The sequence below is a fragment of the Cavia porcellus genome, unplaced genomic scaffold, assembly GCF_034190915.1.
Source record: "Cavia porcellus strain 051 isolate PalLab524CR breed Dunkin Hartley unplaced genomic scaffold, mCavPor4.1 scaffold_17, whole genome shotgun sequence".
NCBI classification, from domain to species: domain Eukaryota; kingdom Metazoa; phylum Chordata; class Mammalia; order Rodentia; family Caviidae; genus Cavia; species Cavia porcellus.
This window is the reverse complement of record NW_026947500.1, coordinates 15,836,798-15,860,001: the sequence shown is the minus strand read 5'-3', so window position 1 is coordinate 15,860,001 and position 23,204 is coordinate 15,836,798. Positions and strand designations below refer to the sequence as shown.

The window sequence follows — 23,204 nt, the reverse complement described above, 5'->3', positions numbered from 1 at the left end:
GGTTGTATGACCAGCTTTGGCCTATCAGCTGACACATCACTGCTGAGAGACTTGACCTTTCTGGGTAAAGTGGGTTGACTGAAACTTAGGGGCAGGGATGCTTGGAGAGATCCTAGATGAGAGGAAGCCCCAAAGAGGGATGCAGTATCGGCCAGAGCCACGTCCCCCTGTACATCAGGAGGAAGAGAGAATGTACCCACTCATCTCTCCATGTGGTAAAAGGGAAGCCTCCCTTCCCCCTCCAGACCATTGAGGGAATGCATGGATTCATAGTCGAGGCAGGAGCTAGTTTCTCATCCTTTTGGGAGACTTCACTGTGGACTTTCAATGTCTTTAATACCATCTGGGAAATGGGCCCACTGTACCTGCTAACCCCTGAGAAACAGCATCCACAGAAAACCTGGCATACATTCTGCCTCCAACACACAGGATGGACCTTGAGCTCATGTTGAAAGCACCAGGGGCAATTCTTTTTTTTTTTTTTTTTTTTTTTTAATTTTTTTTTTGTCTTTTTCCTTTTTATCGGTACCGGGGATCGAACTCACGACTGCCTGCTTGCAAGGCAGGCGCTTATGCCGCTGAGCTAAACCTCCAGCCCCCCAGGGGCAATTCTTGTTATCAGATAGAGAGACCTTGACCTCACTAGAAAACAAACCACTGGAAACTTTAGGATCATAAATTCCATTCCCTTCCGGAGTCCGCAGTGGCTTTCACTATACCACTGGTGGACCAGAGCCTCCTCTTGGACAGATCCTCTTTGAGAGGGATCCATTTCCCTTAGGCGGATAAGGGCTTAAGCTGAGAACTCCCAGGAGATGAGGCTTTAACTGTGTCACCCAATGGCTTTCAGGGGACATACTGTGGATACGTTTTTATTAACTGGTAAGATGCATATGGAAAACAATGCAGATTGCCAAAGTGTGCAGCTCTGTGACTCCCCATCGACCCAGGGACCTGGTACCCACCCTGTGGAAGTGACACCACTCAGCAGCATGCCTGCTGTGGTTTCTTTCCCAATGATCTGTTTGAAGCTCAGAAAGTAATTCTCCATGGGAAGCATGGGCTACTGATGTCAGCACTGATTTTGTAGCCTTCCGTGGAAAATTCTTCCTGAATATTTTTCTAGATCCTTCCAGTGGGACGAAGGGTTTCAGATGATAGAGAGTTGTACATGGGAAACTTCAGTGGCGGGGCCACAGCATGATTACAGAAGCAGAGGTCTACAGCGTGTCAGCTCTACAGCTGTGTGGAGTTTGTGTCCTGAAGCTGAATTGACTGTTCCTCTTTGCTATTATGGTTTCTAGAGCTGGTCACCGGGTGGAATAATCTCCAGACTCAAATCCTACTCCTTCCCAAAGCCTGGCCACAGAAAGGTGCTAACGCATCCCCTGCTCCCTGTCCCTGATGAGTGGTAGGACTGAGCTGCACGCAGCCACGCTCGCTGCCCGTACCCTGCACTCTGCCGCCTGCCGCTCCTTGCTGTGTGCAGCCCTGGCTGGCACCTGCCGCTCTGGCAGGGTGTATCTGTGCCCCAGTGCATCTGTGCTTCCCTGCGGGTCCTCAGTCGCTCTGCTGCTCAGCCCAGCAACGTCTGCTCAGGTGCAGCATTGAAGTTGTTCAGTGAGCAAAGTCCGTGGCAGCTAAGGTCAGGCCAGACGGTTTCTTCAGACAGCTGATTTACTTTTCACTCGTGTATTTGTTGTACTGTGGATTGAACCAGGAACTTCTGCACTCAGCTGCATCCCGGCCTTTTTTATTTTTAATTTTGTCACTAAGTCATTAAGGAGCCCAGGCTGGGCTGGAACTGGTTCAGCCGCCCAAATGCTGGTGTTACAGGTGTGTACCACACGCCCAGCTGCAAGCTTACTTCTGATTTGACAGAATCGCACATGACAGCAGTGTGGCAATGATTATGAAAGCTACACTGCGAAGGGGGAGAGCCCAGGGGCCTGTGAGAAGCTGTGGACCGCCCAAAACTGTGCAGGCACTGAGACCTGCAGCCTTGCATTAATGCAGGGGTGCATAGGATTAGAATCCATTATCCTAGCTTATTAGAACTGAGTAATGTTAGGTGATGGGTTAGGGTTATGATGTCTGTTAATTCACCATCTACCACTCATTTAATTCCTTCAACATGGTCAATTCTGATATAGAACTTTAACATAAAAGAGAGCCTCAAATCCTACTCCTTCCCAAAGCCTGGCCATAGAAAGGTGCTAAAGCATGCCCTGCTCACTGGCCCTGCGGAATTCCTTCACGGCAGTGCCAGATGCTGAGGGATTCAATAACGATAGCTCAGGTTAACCGAGCAGTCACACGAGAGGAAAACACGGCCACCGGAAACCAGTGAAACAGCCCGAGGAGCTGGGCTGCCTTCTGCCATTTTCTAAGTGGGCTCAAGCAGCCTCAGGCCACTCACAGTAACTGAGGAAGCACCTAGAAAATCAGAGCCGGTGCCTGTTTAGACAGCAGGAGGACAAAAGCAAGTAGAGGAGTCAGCACAACTACAGCAGGAAATACAGTTGGTAAGGATGTGTCATCAAGAGGAAATTAGGAAACGGAGTAAATATTAGTAATGATGGCACACACGCGTGTAAGTGCATACGTGTGTATGTGTGGTTCACCATCTTAACGTACAAGGAGACTGTAAATCAGGAAGAGAGTGTCATCTAAGGGGCAAAAATGTTGGTAGGTAATTTAGAGCAAACCAAATACAAATAATTCTCAAACAAACAAAAAGCTGTTGAACTTCATAGAAGACAAATACAGCTATGGTGCGCCGCTTCCTCCACTGCGAGACTGAGCCAGACATAGACAGTCACCCACCTCATCAATAGAGCTTGGTACACAGTTGCTTCTGCTCTTCACTGGAGCACGGTGAACGACAGTCTCTCAGGAGGGCAGTCTTGCAACATCTATCAAAATTAAGAGTACATAAAACTCAGCTGTGTGAGTCCATTTCTGGATATTAATTGGAAAACACCTTGCAATTTCTGCAATCGTGTCTATGAAAGTGTTTTTTCCGACACTTTACAATTGATAGTCGGGTAATAATGTCAATGCCTGCCACTGGGAAATAAGTGAAATCAGTTACAGTAAAATTGCCAGTGTGGGAGAACTGAGACCTCGACTTGTTTCCAGATTATATTGTTAAAACTGTAAATGACAAAGTCATGGGTAGATACATAGGTGGCATCGATATGGTATGGAGTATCCTGGAAAAATATAGAAAATACTAGTAATATTTGCCTCTGCAAACAAGGGTATAAAGAGACCCATTTTTCCATATAAACCCTGTAGCTCCTTTTGAACCTACTAAAATATTTCATTTCTTAAAAACAATGGAAGATTACAAATTAATTAGTATTGTGAAGATGCTTTCCTTGTTTTTAATAATTCAGGTACAAAAATACATGTAAAAACCATGAATTAACTCCAGCATCTAAACAGTTAAGGGAAATTATACTTTGCTTTTAAAATTATTAGTTTTAATTTTTTATAATAGAAACTGAAAAGCAGATGCATTTAACCTTTTCTTTAGAAATCCCCTAAGGTGCTCAGATTGAAATGTGTCCAGGATTTCTCATCCAAACCCATCTTCTATATTTTATTCAACACGTACATTGATAATTGGGACATTGAAAACCTTACATCTAAGTACTCAGTTTACTAGGGCTCGGTGAGGAGAGAGAGAAAAGAATCCTCAAGTCCCCTCTCTCTGCTCAGTAATGCCTAAACAGAGCACAGCACTACTGAGAAGCATGTCATATAAAGGACCAGGTTTTGATCTTTCCTGGAAGGTGAGAGAGGACCAGTTGTGTAGGCCCCTGGTTACTTTCCTGGGCCAGGCAGGCTCAGCACCTCCACACACCCCCAGGAGGGTCCACCTGCAGGGCCTCCTGCCCTTTGACCTGGGTCACCCTCCTCAGACCCTTCCCATTCTGCTGTGCAGCCTGAATTCCTGAAGCCAACTTACACACCCTGCAATCAGATGAGTGTTCAGTGTGCTGTCACCTGCAGAGCCTCTGCTGCCTGATTTGGAATAGTCTTTCAGAGAACTGGGAGCAAAAATAAAGCTCCCGAAAAAGGATCAAAAGTGTGCCTCGGCCGTACTCTGGAGCCAAGCAAGTCTGAATTAGCCTATCTGCTCCTAGACGCAGGAACTGCTCTCTCTGTGCACTTCCAAATTCCCAGTTCTCAAAAAAAGTAGGCACTTAAAAATACTGGTCAGATGCATTCTATATGTTCAGTGTAGACTAAATAATGAAGGGTGAGGTACCATAATTTATAATCAAACACAATTTTCAAGTTCCTATTGCGGACAGGCCTGCATTAAATTCAATTTTGCGCTCTGGAAATTAGAAAGCTGGGAGCTGGCGCCATCTAGTGGTGGCCAACAGTTGTTGGGGGGGCAGCTGGCATTTTCCTTTACCCCTTGTTCTCAGTGTGAAAAAGACAGTACTGTCCACGGAGGCAGAATCAGATCATCCAATAAAGACAGAAAGAATAACGACAACTACTAGCAATGTGTACTGTACCAGTAACATACTTTTCATTACAATCAACATTTCCTTAAATTTAACACCCCAGACTTCTATAGGTCATTGTGAGCCCCTGGTGCTCATTTTTGCAGTCTACGATTTCTGTTTTGCACCTGAGCACTGGCTTCCAGAGGCGCTGGTGGCCGAGGTGCTACTGAGCAGCTGTTCATCCAGGGCGGATGAGGCCTGCACACCGAGTCTTCTCGGAGGGCGCTGCTGCCCCTTGCTGCAGAGCACACGTCCTGCTCGGCAGTGCCATCTCGGGCTGTAACCCCGTCTGGCTCCAGAAAGGAGAGGGGCTGGGGCCGGGGCATCTGGCTGTGCTGATCCAGGGATGCGGGGCTCTCTGTGGCTGTGCCCTGAAGGCTGCCCCTCCTGACAAAGTGTTCTTGTTGGCTTAGGCCAGAAAGCCCTGCACCACCTCACTGAAGCTGTGCAGCCCAAACCCCCAAAGACCGCCAGTCTTCCAGGGAGTGAACATGCTTCCACAGAGAGTATGAATTCTGTCCAGGAGTTTAGGTTCCCGGGGTCCCTCGTTACTGCTTACTCTGGATGCATTGGTAGTCTCTTTAGCATTAAAAAAATAACTTCATTCATTTTTAAAAATTTCTCAACGAGATTTCTAGGTTAGGTAATTGCATTCTCATTTAGTTGTAACATGCCTTTTGAAATTCTCATGCCCTGGAGAACACTCTGGAAGGCTGTGGCCCCCCATGCTGCCCTGAGGGGTCAGCGGGCAGGGCTCCCCTCTCCCTGTCTCTGGTAGCTGGTCCAGGGGCATCCTTTAACTCCTTGCCTGTCAGGTTTTGTCCTGAAATCTCAGAGTCTTTCTGCCTACAGAGAAGGCAGGAGTTGCAGTGAGAGTAAATGTTAACCCAAAAGGACTCCTTTAAAAAGCTACTGTCAGTAAGAGTGCGCCTGCAGGCGGGAACAGGGCCTGGGAGGCGGGAGAACCTGGGAATCAGCTTGATTCTGCTAGGAGAGGTCTCCTGAGACGGGGCCAGTATGTTAGAAATTAGAGCTGAAATCAGAGCACATCCAATAGCCTTGAAATACGCAAAGGTTTAAAAGAAGTAAATTACCATTGAAATTACCAGTACCTATTTCTCTCTGTGAATGTGAAGGTTGCAGAGGTAACTCATTTTTGAAGCACATTAGTTTGTACTTTGTATCTCCCAGTTAGGAGAGGGGATTTGTTTCCATCCATCCATCCATCCATCCATCCATCCATCCATCCATCCATCTATCCATCCATGCATCCATTTGTCCAACCCATTTTTATCAGGCACCCATAGTGAATTAAGGTCGTGTACCCTGGAACTTATGTTCCATTGTCGTTCTTGATGTGCATGGTGGTGGTTTCCACTGCACAGGACCAGAAGGTCTCTGAGCTAGTCCGTGTGCAAGCATTCCTTTGCCTGTAAGATCAGCACCCTTTAGCCCTGCCGAAGGGCATTCATCCCCAAGGCAGGGCCACCCTCTCTGAGAGCAGTCAGGAGGCTGCAGACTCCCAGCCAGGTGGCACTTTTGTTGTTTACTTTGTTTTGTGAGCTTGGACTGTCAAAAGGCATTAGCAGTTGAGGATTTAGTGTGTTCTGTTATGTAAGTGACCGTGTAACGTGTAACGTGAAGCTTCATGTCTCTGTTTCTTTAAACATCTCTGAAACCTGGTGTTATCTCATTTTTGTAGCCAGGGTTTGGGCTCTGATAAGATAAATGGATGTAGAAAGCAGTTCCCCAACTCCTACCACACCAAAGCCAGGCAAGCAAATGAACAAACAGGAGGGTGTGAATTGTGCTTTGGTTTTCTTCTAAATGCAGTAGCAGTCACCTGATTGAGGCGGAGTGGGTCAGGAAAACTCAATTCAGGATGCTCAGAAGGGGAGTCCTTGGAGTATAAGGGGCAGATCCCCCCCCCCCCGTTATTTCACAAAGCAGAATGACGTTAATTAAATACATAACCGAGTCCTGAGCAGCGAAGCTGTGCTTTAGATGTGCTTCTCTCACCTGCTGTGGCCAGAAGGGCCACCTCCTAGGGAAGCAAAGCACTCCCCACCGGAGAGGCCCTCGAGTGTCCTGGCCACCAAGAAAAGTAACGATAGCAGCATAAGCCGTGGCAAGGCCAGGACAGCCAGGCTTGGTCAGGACTGGTCAGGACAGTCCTACTCCCAAACGCTGTCAGATCACTGAACATCAGGACGCAGGCAGAAACGCTGGGCGTGTGTGGAATTCTCACACGTGCTTTGGGGTCCAGACAGAGACAGAAGCAGCTGATGGAAGTTTAATTTCCGTTTTTAAGTAACTTTCACATAAAATAAGATCAGAGAGATAGAGTTACAGGAGGAGCATGAATCCAAACACGAAAGCCTTACATAGCTGTGGAATGTGCACAGGGAGCGTGGGTTCACTGGCAGCACCCTAGAGGCCCTGTGGGCACCCCCAGGACCCAAACAGCCGCTCCAAGAATGAGATAATCCACTGTTTCTTCTTCTCTTTCCTCCTAATTCTTCCCTTTGTCATCCCTGCCTACGTTAATCTGTGGTGTTTGAAAATACATTGTCATTGCTTGGGTGCACTCTGGGCGGCACCAGTGGGGATGACACACTGTCACTCATGTGCTGCAGGCCCAACCGTCCCCCGGGAGCCGGCCGGAAAGCATGGTGTCCTTCAACCCTTATGAGCCAGAGCACGGTGGGTCCTGGGCTCCGGAGAGAGGTGAGGGCAGCGCGGTGCTCGTGGTGGCCTCTGAGTGTGTCCAGTTGGTACGCAGGGGCACCCCACTGTCTGTGACGACTGGGTAGGGACGCCACTGGCCAGCACAGGCAGCAGACACCTCGTGTCCACAAACAGGGCAGTTCTGTGGAATGAAATGATCTTTCACAGGAAAGGACTTTCTAAAATATCGGCAAGGCTGGCGATGTCCATTTTGCTTCTTCAAAATTCTGCACCTCTAGCAATGTCCTGGCTCCACTCAGGTGAATTTCTGGAAAGGTCATGTTTCCAGAGAGCTGTTGGTGTCCACGCTCCCTAGGGAGGCACAGCAGCTGACGGAAGGAGTGGCTGAGTGCTCAGTGTATGTAGGGAGCCGAGCAGACTCTGTGAGGTGCACCTGTGCTGACTTGGGTCCAGAAATGGGCCTTTGTGGGTTGGCCTTGGTTCCCGAGGTGTCCCCAGTACATTTTTATTAGGGAATTTGGAATCTGTTTACCACTGCAAAGCCCCCTCAAACAGTGGCACACAGCAGTGGTAATCAGGTATTTGTCATTTAATTGATCCCTGTGTCTCAGGATTTGGACCCAGCTCGAGGTCAGTTGTCAGATTACAATTGGAGCCCACAACGCAGAGGTGGTGATGAGCCAGGGTCTCTCTGTGCCTCCAGTTGGTCCCAGGATCCCTGGTTGTTCTCTTTGGGTGGGCTTGTTGGGGTTCTCCCAGTGTGGCAGCCTCGGGGCTGTAAACAGCACCCAGGATTCCCCAAGATGCCAGGAGCAGAGTCTCCAAGGAGGCAGACAGCATCCCCGTTCATAGCTTTGCCCGGGAAGTCACGCACATGTGTGGCTTTGGATATACTCTGTTGGTTGACACAGTTCTAAAACCCACTCAGGGAAGGTGACAGAGACCCCACTGCTCAATAGGATGGGTGTCAGAGAGTTTTCAGACCTAGCTAAAGCCACCTCAGTCCATGGAAGGGCCCCATGTCCTGCTTCCTCCTCTAGATGGCCTTTCCTTGATGACCCTCAACCCTGAATCCAGTTCCCAGCTGGACCTTGCCTGATCAATGTAACCAGCGGTCTGTGACCACAGCGGGGCCGTGGGGGAAGACCACTGAGTCTTCACAAAGGACCCGGCCCCAAGGTTGTCTCCTGGCTGCATTTCAGGCCCCCAGAGAGAGCCCCTGCCCATGGACACCGAAGTGTATGAGAGCCCTTATGCAGACCCAGAAGAGATCAGGCCCAAAGAGGTCTACCTGGACCGGAACCTGCTGACCCTGGAGGAGAATGAGCTGGGCTCTGGGAACTTCGGGACCGTGAAGAAGGGCTACTACCAAATGAAGAAGTAAGTGGGGTACTCTCATGCCACTCTGATCCTCACATGTGCTGTGCTCTAGAAACTTCTAAGAAGTACATGGGGGCTCCCTCATGTCACTGTCATCATGTGAGCAATGTTCTAGAAACTTCTAAGAAGTACATGGGGACTCCCTCATGCCACTGTCATTTTCCTGTGAGCAAGGTTCTAGAAATTTCTAAGAATACATCTATAATGTTCATTTAATCTCAAACACATTTAATCTAACATGACAAAATCATGTTTTATTAACACAATTTTTGTTCATTCCTGGTACACTTATAATGAAAGCATCTGTGTATACAAGGAACAGACACGTATTTTAGTTTTCCTGCCTTACAGAAAATTAGGAAATAGAAACAGATATGTGAAAAGAACAGCATATTCACACTTCCCAAGCACAGCCACTCTTACCCAACCTTAGTGCATCTCTTGTTTCCTCAGAAGGCACCGACATGTTCACACTCATCACTTCACTGAACGGCACCCACTCAGTAACTGTGCAATGTTCTATTCATTTTCTGAGACTACTGTGCTTCATCTTTCTTACCTAGAAAGTTCTTGGTTTTGAACAATTAAAATATTTTTTGCTTTATGACATGATTTAAGTAACAATGTGTATTATACAGCAGTTAAAATTACTACACTGCCTTCATATTTCACCTGCTTTTTAAGAAGCGTCCCTGGAGAATGTTCAGGAAAAGGCTGGTTTCCAAGTCCCTTTGAGACAACCCTCCCTTTGAATAGGGCTGCCTCTGATACGAATATGACCCGGTTGGCTGGTTCATGCTATTGGAAATGCAGGGAACTTTTGTTAAAAAGTTGACTTGAGTAGGTAACTTACATGATTCTGGGATCAAAGGTATCCACGGGGGCCATGGGTGCAGCTTAGTAGCTCAGCATTTGCCTGGCATACACAAAACCCTGTGTCCAACCCCCAGAATCACGAGAAAGAGAAAGAAAAATATAGAAGCCAATGCATACACCAAAACTTTGCTTCCAAGCCTTGCCCTCCCATATGGGTATGGGTATGGGTATGTGTATGTGTGTATATGCACATGTATACACACACTCCACTGGTTATGCTAATTTTTAATATATGTACAAATATCACATTTTAAAACCATTAATTTTTATATGTGTAGGAATTATCTTCTCAGTTCGTTGATCATATTCAGATTCCTTGCTAAAATACGTGAGTTAAAATAGACATAGTTATGGAGACACAATTCGAGCTACAGAGTTTGCGGGGAGGAGAGGCTACTGAGTCAGTCTAGGCCAAAATACCGTCTCTGCCGGATGTGGTGGTTCGGTCCATAAGCAGCCCACCGTCCACATGCGCAGGTCTTCCTTATGGTCTCCCAGTTTCCCTCTGCTGACTGCTTAGTTTCCTGTGTGTAGGTCTCAAACAACTTCTGCTAAATACGTTCTTTGGTATTTAGCACTTCTGACATACAGGGTGTCATTTTAAAAAGATTTTATTCCTTAGTCGCTGACATCCTTGCACGTGGAACTGTGCCTGACTCTCCCATGGATCTGTACACCACGGCGTGTTGATCTGGTGTTCATGATGTGTTAGGTGTCCTCTGAGTGACAGTCTTACTTCATCCTGTGCAACCCCTGGCCGCGCATGCGCCTTTCCTCCTTTACTGTCACACGGCTAGCACTGCAGAGCCAGTCTGATGTCATTGTCAGCAGCCTTTGTCTGAGACCAGGGGAACCTGCCAGGGTTTCACCAGTGGCTGTGGCGTTAGCTGTAGGCTTGCAGCTGTTCTCTTTCAGGGTAAAGAAGAGTCCTGATTTAGCCTATACCTTTCCGAGTGATTTTTAACATCATGACTGTGTGCTGAATTGTACGGAACACCGTGCTCTGCTGAGATGGCCTTGTGGCTTTTCTCAGGCAAGTTACACTGATTGGCTCCCACATCCTATACACATTGCTTATTCCTGAATAAACTCCCTTGCCATCATTCATTCATTTTAGCCTTTTTTCCCTTTTTCATAAATCATTAATTTTAACTTACTAAGCATTTTTCTTAAAATGTTACACCCGTGTTCACGAAGGGTCTCAGTCAATTGTTCTTTTGCAATTTCTTCATCTGGTTTTGGCATTCAGAATAATGCTGACTTTGTAAAATGAGTTGGGAAATTTTCTTCCTCTTCTATTTTCCTTTTCTTTAAATTTTAAAGTGGATAAAACTAAACATAACAAAACAGAACAAAGAAGATCAGAAGAAAACAATGTAAGTGACACAGATTTCAAAGCAGGCAACAGGAGATATACCATGGCTACCATAAGGTCTCTTGTTTTCTTCCAAATAGTTGTGCATATCTTCGCACACAATGAATTCATACAAAATAAAATAGTATTAAACTGATCAGAACAGAGTGATGAAGGCATTATAGACCTTCAAATCCAGACAATAGGGAAGTCAACAATGGCTGCCATAATGTCTCTTGTTCTCATTCAGATTAGTTGTCCATACCTTCATGTATGTTAAAATTAAACAATGCAAAACAGACTAAAACCACTCTGAACAAACAATAGTAGCATTACTGGATTTCACAGCATGATGAAAGAGAATCAGTAATGGATACCATAATATCTCTTTTTCTTCAAAGTAGCTGTTCATTTCATTATGCATAATATAATCGAATCTCATAAACTGTTTAGGGGAAGTTCTACACATGTTTAAGCCTCTACATGTACACCTATCCTTTCTGTATTAGAAAGAAAAACAAACCAAAACAAAGAAAATTACTCAAAAAAGACAAATAGATAACAATAGCAAAGAGCCCAAAACAGTGACGATACAGGCCTTCACAGCAAGGTGGTAGGAGTATAGCTAGGGTTGTTATTTTACATAATGATCTTTAAGAGTTCCTCAGATCACCAGACACTAACATGCAAACTTTTTCTAATCCTATGAATGTTAACTGTTTTGTTCTAAGAACTTACGGAATTTGTAGCACAATCATCTTAGCTATCCTAAGTGTGTTTATCTAACGTTAGATATCTTTTTCTTTTCCCTTCCTTTTTCTTTTTTCTCCTTTTCCCTGAGATATAATTTTTTTCCTTTTGAGCAGATTCTTATACTTCCAGTGTGTTTATTGAGGGTTTTGTATCTTATGTACTCTTAACCATTTCTTACACTGTGGAGACAATACAATATTTATACATGTAAGTTTGATTTATTTCACTTACGAGTATGGTCTCAAGTTATGTCCATTTTTAATAAATATCTCAGTGTGATCATTGTTTACAGCTGAGTAGTACTGCATTGCATAAAAATACCACATTTTCAGCTTTTTAAGGAATCTCCAGACTGACCTCCACAGTGGTTTCACCAGTCTACACTCCTACCAACATGGGGAGGAGAGTTCCTTTTTCCCCATAGCCTCTCCAGCATTTGTTGTTGGTAGTTTTCTTGATCCTGGTCATTCTTTCTGGATTGAGATGGAATCTCAGTGTGGTTCTAATTTAATTTCTCTAATGACCAATGATTCTGAACATTTTTTCATGTATTTATTTGCCTTTTGTATTTTTTCATCTGAGAAGTGTGTATTCATCTCAGATGCCCTTTTTTGGATTGGGTCTTTCAATTTCGGGGATCTGATTTTTTAAAAATCTTTTATATGTTCTAGACAGAAGTCCTTCGTCTAAGGAACAGTTGACTAACACTTTTTCCCAATTTGTGAGTTTTCTTTTCCCTATGCTGGAGATTTCTTTTAACATTCAGAAACTCTTTAGTAAGACGAGATCCCAGTTGGTGATTCTGGGAAATATTTCCCATGCAGTTTGATTTTTGTTCATGAATTCTCTACCTATCCCAATGTCTTCAAGATTTCTATCTACTTTGTCTTCCAACAGATTTAGTGTTTCTATATAATATTTAGATCTTTGATCCATTTAGATTTTAGTTTGGTACATGGTGATAGGCATGGGTCTAATTTTAGTTTTCGGTATGTGGAGAGCCAGTTTTTCCAGCACCATTTATTAAAGAGACTGTCGTTCTTCCAGTGACTAGCATACCTCACAGATCTAGAGAAATCACTCCTAAAATTCATCTGGAACTAGAAGAGACCTAGAATAGCAAAGGCAATTCTAAGCAGCAAAGGCAAGGCAGGAGGCATCACAATACCTGACTTGAAGTTATACTACAAAGCAACTGTAATAAAATCAGCATGGAACTGAAATAAAAGCAGATCTGAAAATCAATGGAATAGATTGTAAAATACAACCACAACTACCAACACACTCAAACACCTTATATCTTTGATAAGGGAGCCTCTTCTATTTTTCTCAAAGAGTTTGTGGTATTATTTCTTCCTAAAATAATTGGAAAAATCGAGCATTTTTGCTTCTTAAATTTGACCCCTGACTCACACCATACCCAAATCAGTTTCAGATGCATAGTAGACCCAAATGTGAAGGGCAGAACATCTAGCTGTGCAGCGGTGACATCAGGATGCAAGGCGGGGATGTTCTGAGTGCTGTATGAAAGAACACAGGAGTGCTAAGTCAGTAACATCCTCTGAAATTGTGTGTGCTCTCTGCATGTGTGTCAGCCTTATTCTGTCGTCCTTGATTTGACTTTTCACCCTCCAGTTGGAGAGTTTAACCACATAGGTATGCTGTATGGTAGAGAGGTGCAGGTTTTCAAACCACGCGTAGTTCAGTTCTGTTCTTTCACTTAAAGCTCACTTTCTCAGAATATTTTCAAGGTAATATTTTTATGAAAAGATAAAAAAATCTAATTTGTTGCAAACTTGCTGAGGCTTGTTTAAAAGTTAACAAAGCTCAGTAAGGGGAAAGGGTGCTTTAAAAAGACAAATTATGAGCTTTAACATTGTACACTAATTCCATAGCCAGAAATTCATTTTTAATTCCTACTAAAGGGATGTTACACTCATATGCTTATATGGATGGGAAATTGCAGAACGTCACTGGCAGCTGTGGACTTCGGCAGCGTATAGGTTTAGTTTGGGGTGGGGCTTTCTTTAGCACCGGTCCTTTAGCACCATTATTGGTAAGTGCTGAGAATATTTTTTTTGGTAGGCTAAGAGAGGGTGACTGGAGTCCAGTCATTTATTCCATGGCGTCCTCATCTCTGTGTCTGTTCTGCAGCAGGTATTTCTGTAGCAACATCTTTGCATGGCAATTATGTTTAGCAAATATTTTCCTAGAGCTTGGCCTTTTTCTTCCGCAGAGGCGTGAAAACAGTGGCTGTGAAAATCCTGAAGAATGAGGCCAACGACCCTGCTCTGAAGGCTGAGCTACTGGCTGAGGCCAACGTCATGCAGCAGCTGGACAACCCCTACATTGTGCGCATGATCGGCATCTGCGAGGCCGAGTCCTGGATGTTGGTGATGGAGATGGCCGAGCTCGGCTCGCTCAACAAGTACTTACAGCAGAACAGGTGTGTGGAGGTTCGGGGCCACGCACAGCCAGCCCACAGCAGCCTGATCTCCGAGTTGCCTTTCACTCCTGATGCTTCCTCCACACACGGGGACCAGGAGTGGAAGGAGAGGAGCGTAGCGGTGTAGAAAACTTCCCTGACCCCAGAATTTTATGTCCCTTCTCTTGGGCTCACTCTGGTGGTCCAGGGAGGGGCCCAGCCTCAGGCTACCTGCAGGAGGCTGTGGCCTGCCAAGCAGGGCAGATCTTGCACTCTTTGAAGAAACACAGACAGCCAACACTTTCCGGGGATCGAGGTTATGTGTTCCATTGTCTGATTGACCTCAGAGTTCCCATGAGCAACCACTTCTGAAAATATCAGGCGCTGTTAACGGATGACATCTGTGAGCAGAATGATCCCATGGTGCCCACTAAAGCTATTGTTATTTCTTTTTAAATTTGATTTTATGAAAAAATAAAACAAAATTCCATTATCAAACAATAAGAGAATAGTAATAGTTTTATACTGTTATCAGTATCTTCAGAGTAGTTACTCAGAGTGTAAGGCATAAGCCAGAAAGATTCTTATGAAAAAGAAGCAGGTGGTGATACACAGTGCCAAGACAGAGAAAGTCACTTGAAATAAGACTGCACAGTGGTCGCTGCCCAGCTCACCCTGTGAGTGGTCTCCAGACAGGGGAGGCGTTGCTGTCCCTCCTTCACAAGTGAGAAAGGACAGCCCTGGCTACATCACCAGTTCTATATGAGGACAAGGAGTCAGGGTCGGCAACTCCTTTAAGCTGTTTTTCATGCAATTCAAAGCATATATGAAAGCAAACCCCACTGAACAGCAGGGGGGGTGGTGTTTGGTCCGGACCAGGACCAGCTGACAACAGGTTGTCTGTCACCACTCCCCGCTCTAGTTCTTGAAGAACAGGGAATGGGCTGGCTCTGGGGTGTGAGGCGCACGGCTGATCATGATGACACAGGCCACTGTCTACAGTGACTGATGCCATCCCTTTCAGGCATGTCAAGGATAAGAACATCATAGAGCTGGTCCACCAGGTCTCCATGGGAATGAAATACCTGGAGGAGTGCAACTTCGTGCACCGAGACCTGGCTGCCAGGAACGTGCTGCTGGTCACGCAGCACTATGCCAAGATCAGCGATTTCGGGCTCTCCAAAGCACTTGGTGCCGATGAAAACTACTACAAGGTAGGGACAGGCCACCGGGGCTCAGCAGCAGGCTGTATGAACATGAAAAACATCCGTGTTCGTTTTACCTTACTCTGGTAGGATCAGAAGCAGTTTTACTAGTAACACACACGCGCGCACACTCCTATTAAGCTTTGTCTGGAGGAAGGGCTGGAGTCGCCAATGGCGGGAGAATAACTTTTCAGCATACTGAGGGGGCGTTAAAAGTTCACTTCCTGGGGGCTGGGGATTTAGCTCAGCGGCATAAGTGCCTGCCTTGCAAGTGTGCGGTCGTGAGTTCAATCCTTGGTACCGATAAAAACGAAAAAGACAAAAAAAAAAAGTTCACTTCCTTATCAGTTCAGAATTCAAAATGAACTTGAATCAGCACACAGGACTATATCGTTCCCAAGTTTTGAAATAACAATGTAAAGATAATGCATTAGGCGGCTGAGATAGAAGCCGTCAGCTGTGTTGTTCTAAGTTGTGTAAGGCACTTCCCTCCCCAGAGCAATGTCCCTGGATGGCTTTTCACTGAAATCAGGCCTAGTGGACTGAGCCCAGGCTGAACGGGGACATCAACAACCATCGTATTAAGGCTGAGCAGGGAGCACCCTGAACCCAGACTCCAAAGGAAGGGGTTTGCTGTGTTCAGTTTTGATGTTTTTATTACCCCCAGATTTCTTAAATTAGGAATTTAGAAAATTTAAGGACATCTAGTATAAATTTTTAAATGACATAAGAAAAGTCTTTGCTAAAATAATTAGCATTGACTCAAAACACTAGACAAATACCGAGTGGCATTTAAATGTGCTCCTGGCACATACTCAGGGCAGCACACCCTGCTCGGCCCTGCGCCCACAGGCTGCTTCTCCAAGCCCTGGGCAGGCAGGGCAGCAGCAGAGGAAGCAGCCCAAGAGCGCAGGTAGTTTGTCCTGCATCTCAAGGAAGCACATCTAGATACTAAAATTAGTGGCTAAGACTTGAAAATAAAGTAGTATTTTAAAAATTCATTCCAAATACAGGCACACGCGCATGCATGCATGTCCACACAGCATTTTCTGGGTCATGATCTTATTCTTTTTATGAAGTCACTGTCATGCGAGTAGCACGGCGTACACTCACGTGGGCTCCCAACCCATCTGCAGGACACTCTGCATCCCAGGAAGCTGTGCGCAGCTCCTCGGCACCTGGTGTCCACTCGAGGGTCATGGGCAGCCCTGCTCCCTACTGTTCCAGGCCACTCGCCCACAGTGCTGGCCCCAGGTGGCCAGCTGATCTCACACAGCACAAGGCCCACAAATCCACGCCCTTCTGCAGCCTACACCACTGGTCCCTGCTCCTGTGGCCGTCCACATGGATGACCCTTTGTTGTCCACTCACCCGCAGGCAGCCACTCGGGGCCTCGCGTCACAGCTGGTCGGAGGGAACTGCTGGTGAGCCTGGGTGCGCAGACCCCGTTACTCATCCCATTGCCTCTGCTCCTCGCAGGCCCAGACCCACGGGAAGTGGCCGGTGAAGTGGTATGCCCCGGAGTGCATCAACTACTACCGCTTCTCCAGCAAGAGCGACGTGTGGAGCTTCGGAGTGCTCATGTGGGAAGCCTTCTCCTATGGCCAGAAGCCCTACCGAGTGAGGCCACCCTCCCCCCTCTCCCCCCACCACTCTCCCACTTCTCCTCCTCCTCCTCCTGCCACTTCTTCTTGCAGTGCTGGGGATTATAGCCAGGACCCTCATGCTGAGCTCCATCTATAGCTCTTTGGCAAAATTTTAATGTGGAGTTCTGCTAAATCACTGAGTTGCCCATGCTGGGCTTGTGATCCTCCTGCCCTGCCTCCCAGAGCAATGGAATTACATGCAGGGGCCACCACGCTAGCTGAGTAAGCCATTCCTAAAGGCATGCATACTTTCCTAACTCTGTGGCCTTTAGGACAAGCACCAGGTTATCGGCACAAGAACCTGAAAGTCATGAAACCCCAGCATCTCCTTGGAGTCTTTTAACATGGCGCAGTTAGGCCCACCTCAGTTTCTACTAGACTGAAAAACAGTTACTAACTAGACAATGTTTTTTCAATATGTGTCACATATACAGATACACATAAAATATATACCCACCCAGGTCATCCTTCATTAAAGTGAAGGCCAAAACGATGACCACTGGCAGCTTCCAATTTACAGCCCAGTTATAATTGTAAGATTTTTTAATTAAAAAAGACACAGAAAGTGCATAGATCATGAGTACTGCTGAGTAAGTGCTGGGAAGCTGGCCTCTGGGAGGGAAGACAGGATGAGGCTCTCTGCTTGCCTCTTCCCTTCCCCAACTGAAGGCCCTGGAACCCCAGCACGGCGGACGACTGCCTCCCACCTTGGTAACCCGTGCAACTGTAATGACACTGCTGCTTCTTTTGCCTTGGGGTCTCGGGGTGAGCTTGCTACTCTGTGCTGTTCTAAAGGCCTGGGGCATCTTCATGTCTTAGGGGATGAAAGGAAGTGAAGTCACCGCCATGCTGGAGAGAGGCGAACGCATGGGCTGCCCTCAAGGGTGTCCAAGGGAGATGTACGAACTGATGAACCTCTGCTGGACCTACGAGTGAGTACCTGGAACTTCCTGCAATCTTAGGGAGGCTCTGAAGGAAGATAGCAGGTCTGGGCATGGCAAAGAAGCATAAATCCCATCTTCCTGTGGGTCTGAGGGTGCCCTCTCCTCAGTCAACAGGGACAGAGATGGACTGCTGTAAGGGTCAGGCTGTACAGAGATGCTGTAAGAGACAGGCATATCACCTAAGGACAGGATGTGACCTGAAAAGGCTTTGGTAGGTGACTCATCTCTGTGGTGCGGTCGTGTAGCATTCTTATAGACCGAGGGACAGTGTCACCAGGTGATGCGATCTTGTGGGGGCTCCGTGCAGTGAGGTCTCAGGCATGCGGAGCGTCCCTCACCTCTGACGTGCTGGGCAGCATCGGCTGCTATGTCCTTTGGAAAGATGGAGAAGAAACCAAACACTCTGATGCCATTTGGCAACCCTGCCCATTGTGGGTCTCTGCTGTAATAACATGGAGGGCCACATGGTCCTTGGGCTCATACTGTGGCCCATCTCACATACCAGGACCAAAATGGAATTGCTATAAATCAAAGCGGTTGTCTGTGGAAAGCTCAGCCTTAAGTTCTGTTTCACTCCTTGGCGACTTCGCCTGCTTGCTGGCCCAGTCTTGTGAAATAACAATTTCTAAGCAGAAATGCTCAGTCCCTGCAGCTTCAACCTTGACAATTCAACCAGCTGTGGGTTAAAAATACTTAGAAAGAAGCACGACTGGGCCGAACGTGTGCGTTCACTCTATCATACAGATTGGGAGCTCTTTCCACAGCACTCACTGGACAACGTGCCAGGTAACCTAGCGATGCACACAAACACCATTCCACTTTATCGGAGGGACCTAAGCACACGTGGGCTTCCTCTCCGCGCAGGTCCCAGGCCAGTTCCTCACACATACCGAGAGTTAGTACCGCCCTGTACCGGATGCTTACATTGGAGAAAACAAAAGTGTCTGCACCTGCATGTTCAGAGACCCCAGCCTATGAAAACCTGTAACCTGTAACCTACTTGCGTCAGCCTCACCCACACCGGCAGGAAACCTTGCTCCACTGCGATTCAGTCTGGCTCTTTGCCTCAGCTGTGCCAGAGTTTGAGAAATCTAGAGCTCTCGGCTGGCCAGTAAGGAGGGGAGCAGAGTTAGGCCTAGCAAAGCTCGCAGAGTCCCAGCCTAGTGTCAGCTGCGTGCGGCCCACAGGCACCCCCAGACACTGTAGCTTGCTGGTGCCACCTGGAGGTCGCCCGTGAACACGGGGGTAAATGACTGAGCTCTGTTGCAAGCGTCAGCACCTCCAAGGTGGCCGTAAGTGTCCCGGGGGTGCTATGGACTGGGGGTGGGGGTCCTGGGGCACACCGGCGTGGGGTACGGAGGGACCAACAGGGCCTGCATTAGCCAATGTCCTGGAGGTCGCTCTGGGCAAGCACAATGGCAAGGACTGACTGCTCCTCCCCTTGCAGGGTGGAGAAGCGGCCGGGCTTCGCAGCGGTGGAACTGCGCCTGCGCAACTACTACTATGATGTGGTGAACTAGCAGTTCTGGTCTGGTCTGAGGGTGCCCTGGGTCAGATTTGCAGCACAGGACAACGCACTCAGACAAGCAGATTTTCAGGGTTTCCTACTCCCTCTGCCCGGGGAGGGCACCAGCCCCGCTTGGACCTTTGGAGGCGCTGGCGACTCAGCGGAAGCTGCCTGCTTCGGCCTTCCAGAGCAAGCCCGGCCCAGCCTGGCACATGAGCAGCAGGACTGAGACTCCGGGTTCCCTGGCCTTGACTGTGCGGTGTTCCTGACAAATTGCTTTTAGGAACAGTCTCCAGTTCCTTCCTGCTGATGCACGCTCTGGGCCCAGGGCTGAGAGGTTCCCAGCTCTCCAGGCTCCACCTTTCAGCATCCGAGTCCAGGCGGGACCAGAATGGGGTGCCAATTGGAGCTCCACCACTGAGAGGCTGCCGGGAGGGGAAAGGGCCGCAGCTTGGAAAGGAAGAAGGATCAGGTTTGACCAGCACAGCTTCTAAGCTAGCAGCCACAGTTAATGAAACGGTAATAACGGTGTCCCGGAGCCCACACACACACTGCGCCCAGGACAGGAAACCACCAGGTGGATTGGGCACCGCCTGCAGGGGCCCACCTTGGCTCCCTCTGAATCCCCTTCCTGTGGACTACCAGGAGGACTGCCCAAGTGTGCCATACTGGGGCCGTAACCCAGGGCCTGCAGCATCCCGTGGAGCCAGGATCCTCACTTTCCTGGGCGTCTTCGCTGCGGGCCCTGGTCCTCTAGCCTCTGTTACTATCACTGAATGCCTGACGTAATTTATAAAGAAAAACATGTTTCTCACGCTTCTCAATACAGGGGAGTTCCATCAAGGTGTAGTACCTGGGGCTGTCCTTCCCACATCAAAGCTTGGTGAGGTTGTCACTGGGAGACACAGCGAGTCTCAGCACCCCCTCTTCCTAGCCATCCAGAGGGGCTCCCGAGAGAGCCCCCTGACCTTCAACAAGCACAGGCCTCACCAAGCCTGACTTGGGGCTAAAGATGCAAGACCTGGAAATTCCCTTCTCGTCTCCTACCCTTAGCTACTTCCTCACTTAGGGTTCACTTATGCAAAACATCACATCACCCCTAGCTAGGGCTTTGCTGAGGCTCTGGAAAGTTAAAGTGAGCCGGCCCTGTTCTGTCAGCAGACATGGCCAGCCTGGGTACTTTGCATCCTCACAGCTCAGGCTGTCAGCGGGCACCTGAGCCCCTGCCCCACCGGGGAAGGAGGCAGGAGAAGAGGGGTGGGCAGCAGCTCTGCTGAGCCACAAGATGGGAGTCACGCGGAAAACCGGGGTCAGGGGTGTTTGGGAGATGGGCTAGTGGTTTAATTGTTCTGTTGAAGTTGGGTCCCTGCATGTGGGCACCGAGCAGATCCCACAAACTCAAAGTCCCACAGGAACTGAGATAAGTGTCAGAGTCTGCCGTGAGGCTGAGCTGACAGCAGGGTTTGATGGTGCTGCCAGAGGAAGGCGGCACACAGGTCAGGGGGCCCCTCCCCCCAGCTCTGTCTGCAGCACGGCCCATTGCCTGCGGAGTGGGGTGGGGTATGGAGTGGCTGGAGCCCTGTGTGTCTTCTTTACAGTGATTTTCCAGCTTTGGCAGCAGCCTTTCCCCCAAAAACCTTTGAGAAAGCTGGCCTGCCAGGCCTCAGGCTCTTCTCTCCTCCCTGGAAGAGGCAGGCTCCAGCCCACAGAAGTCCCAAGGTAGCTAGCATGATGGGTCACTTCTAGGGATCCACTCTCCTGTCGCTGGAGTCGCCAGGCAGGACAGTGGGGAAGGGCAGTCCAGTGATTTAGGGTCATACTGGGAGAAGGGCCAAGTCCTCCTGGAGCATCCGTCCTGGGCTGGGTGTCCATGAAGCCCCAGGGCATGCTCACCTATGTCTGCCCAGCACTGGTCATCTGAGTGCCTCCCCATCCCTCTGCAGCAGGGTGCAGAGGTCCATCCAGCTGTCTGCCACATCATGCTGCCTGCAGATGCCAAAGACTCCTGGTGCCTCGGGGACAGGTGCTTCCACACCCACACACTGTCAGAGTGGTGATTTATGCTTGCATCTGAGCACGTCCTGTCCTCCTGCTCTCCAGCCCCAGCCCTGCTTTGATCTGCTGGACTGTGACTTTATGTGGGTGTCACTTGTGGCTCCTGAGTATTCCCCGGATCTCCCATCTTAGGAGCTGTTCGTCCTCCAGCCTCCTGGAGAGCTCCTGCCACACAGTGTGTTTTGTTTTGCATTTGTTTCAGTGCTACATTTTGTCACTGGAGATTTTTTCAGACTAATTTTTAATAAAAACATTGAATGGCTTCATGGTGACTATCACAGAAGCTGTGGGGTAGGATGGGTATCACCACCGCTGGTGTTAAGCAGGTGTCATACATGTCCTGTGAGCATGCAGGCTGTGTCCCCTGCCTGCTCCAAAGGCAGATATAAGCAGCCGGACACTGGCCACACCGCAGCCCCACCCTGCCATGGAGAAGGCTTGCGACCTGTTCTTGGGCCGTGGCTCTGGCAGTGAGGAGCTGCAAGCCCACACCCTACCCTACCAGATAGAGGACTGAGGAAAGCCCAGTAACCCTGAGTGGCAAGGGTGTCAACTCTGCCTTCTCTCCAGAGACTCCCAAGAGCATCAGGACAAGACGGAGAGGATCACAGAGCCCTGATCTGTTCTAGAGAGATCTCTCTCACATACATGCATACACACATGTGCATGCATGTGCATATTGCATTGTGTACATGCATGGTATGTATGAGTGAAAATGCACATGCAAGTGCATGCAGTGAATGCACAAGCATGCATGTATATATGCACACATACACAATCATGCGTACATATATGACATGTGTAAATACACATATACACATACACCAAACATACTGCACACATACCACCTATAAGCACATACCCACTGCACAAACATATACAGCAGACAGTATGTGTGGATCACATCAATACACACATACCAGAGTCCACTCCAAATCACCATCAGCAGTCAGCATGGGGCAGTGCTCTGTCCAGAGACACTTCCTGTGCGTGTTTCCCTTCTCTCTGGACTAGGCCTCGAGGGACCTTCCTGGGCCCTGGGCCTCTCTTCTCCTGTCACCCAAGTCAGTGGTTTGAGAGCGGAAGAGAGTCAACCTGCCCCAGCCCTGGGACTGTGGTGACACAGAGTAGCTAGGATGGGTCCCCATGATCATCTCATCACCTGTCCCTGGAGGGTGCCAAGTCCATGTCGTACATATCAGCGGATGCCTGGGCCCACACATCTCTCAGAGCGATTTGGTGAGCTACTGTGGCTTGGGGACGGCGCCAGCCTTGGGCGCCCACACTCATGCCAGAAAGGGGTCCTGTGACGCTGGGAATCGCTGAGATGGCCTGGTCACTCCCCCCAGTGCAAGCAGGGAGGGCTTGTAAGACCAGGCCTGTCGATTGGATACAAGGGCAGACTTCAGGGCTGACTGGCAAACATGGTCTCATTCGGGGAGGGACAGAGTTATCTGAGAGAGTGTAGAGGAAACTGGGCTTCTGGGTTATCTCTTAGTCTGGGATAAATACTGCAGGGTTCCTTTCTTTCTTGGACACTAGCTTGTGGAAATGTATCTGCTCCAGGGAATGCAAAGTAGAGTTTTCTTAATTTTTCAAATTTTGAGGCCAGAGTGTCACTAAGGTGCTTGGGCTGTCCTGGAACTTGAGATTCTTCTGCCTCAGCTTTCCGTGTGGCTGAAACGACAGCATGCACCACCACATCCAGCCCAACGAAAGCAAGTCTTGCGGGTCAGTTACAGCCCTGGGGCCTCTCTGCCCCACCTTCCCCACACCCTCGCCTGTGACTGGCAGCATGTTCTGAGGCATCCTCCGGGGACCCGGACCCGGGGTGTAGGAGGC

At 48.3% G+C, this 23,204-nt stretch overlaps 1 protein-coding gene across 7 annotated transcripts in view; it reads left to right on the top strand.

Moving 5' to 3' along the window:
• Positions 1-21,628, top strand: part of Syk (spleen associated tyrosine kinase) — a 65,486-nt gene extending 43,858 nt beyond the window's left edge. For 3 of the 7 annotated variants that reach the window (XM_063227247.1, XM_063227248.1, XM_063227249.1), the window contains exons 7-14: positions 1,305-1,373; positions 7,166-7,256; positions 8,420-8,597; positions 13,817-14,026; positions 15,030-15,219; positions 16,690-16,830; positions 17,676-17,788; positions 19,248-21,628. In XM_063227247.1, coding sequence (XP_063083317.1) covers positions 1,305-1,373; positions 7,166-7,256; positions 8,420-8,597; positions 13,817-14,026; positions 15,030-15,219; positions 16,690-16,830; positions 17,676-17,788; positions 19,248-19,320 — 1,065 coding nt within the window. In that variant the 3' untranslated portion in view covers positions 19,321-21,628. The remainder of the gene's footprint in view (positions 1-1,304; positions 1,374-7,165; positions 7,257-8,419; positions 8,598-13,816; positions 14,027-15,029; positions 15,220-16,689; positions 16,831-17,675; positions 17,789-19,247) is intronic. The other 4 variants (XM_063227250.1, XM_063227252.1, XM_063227251.1 and 1 more) reach the window with 4 other exon arrangements.
• Positions 21,629-23,204: the final 1,576 nt, after the last annotated feature.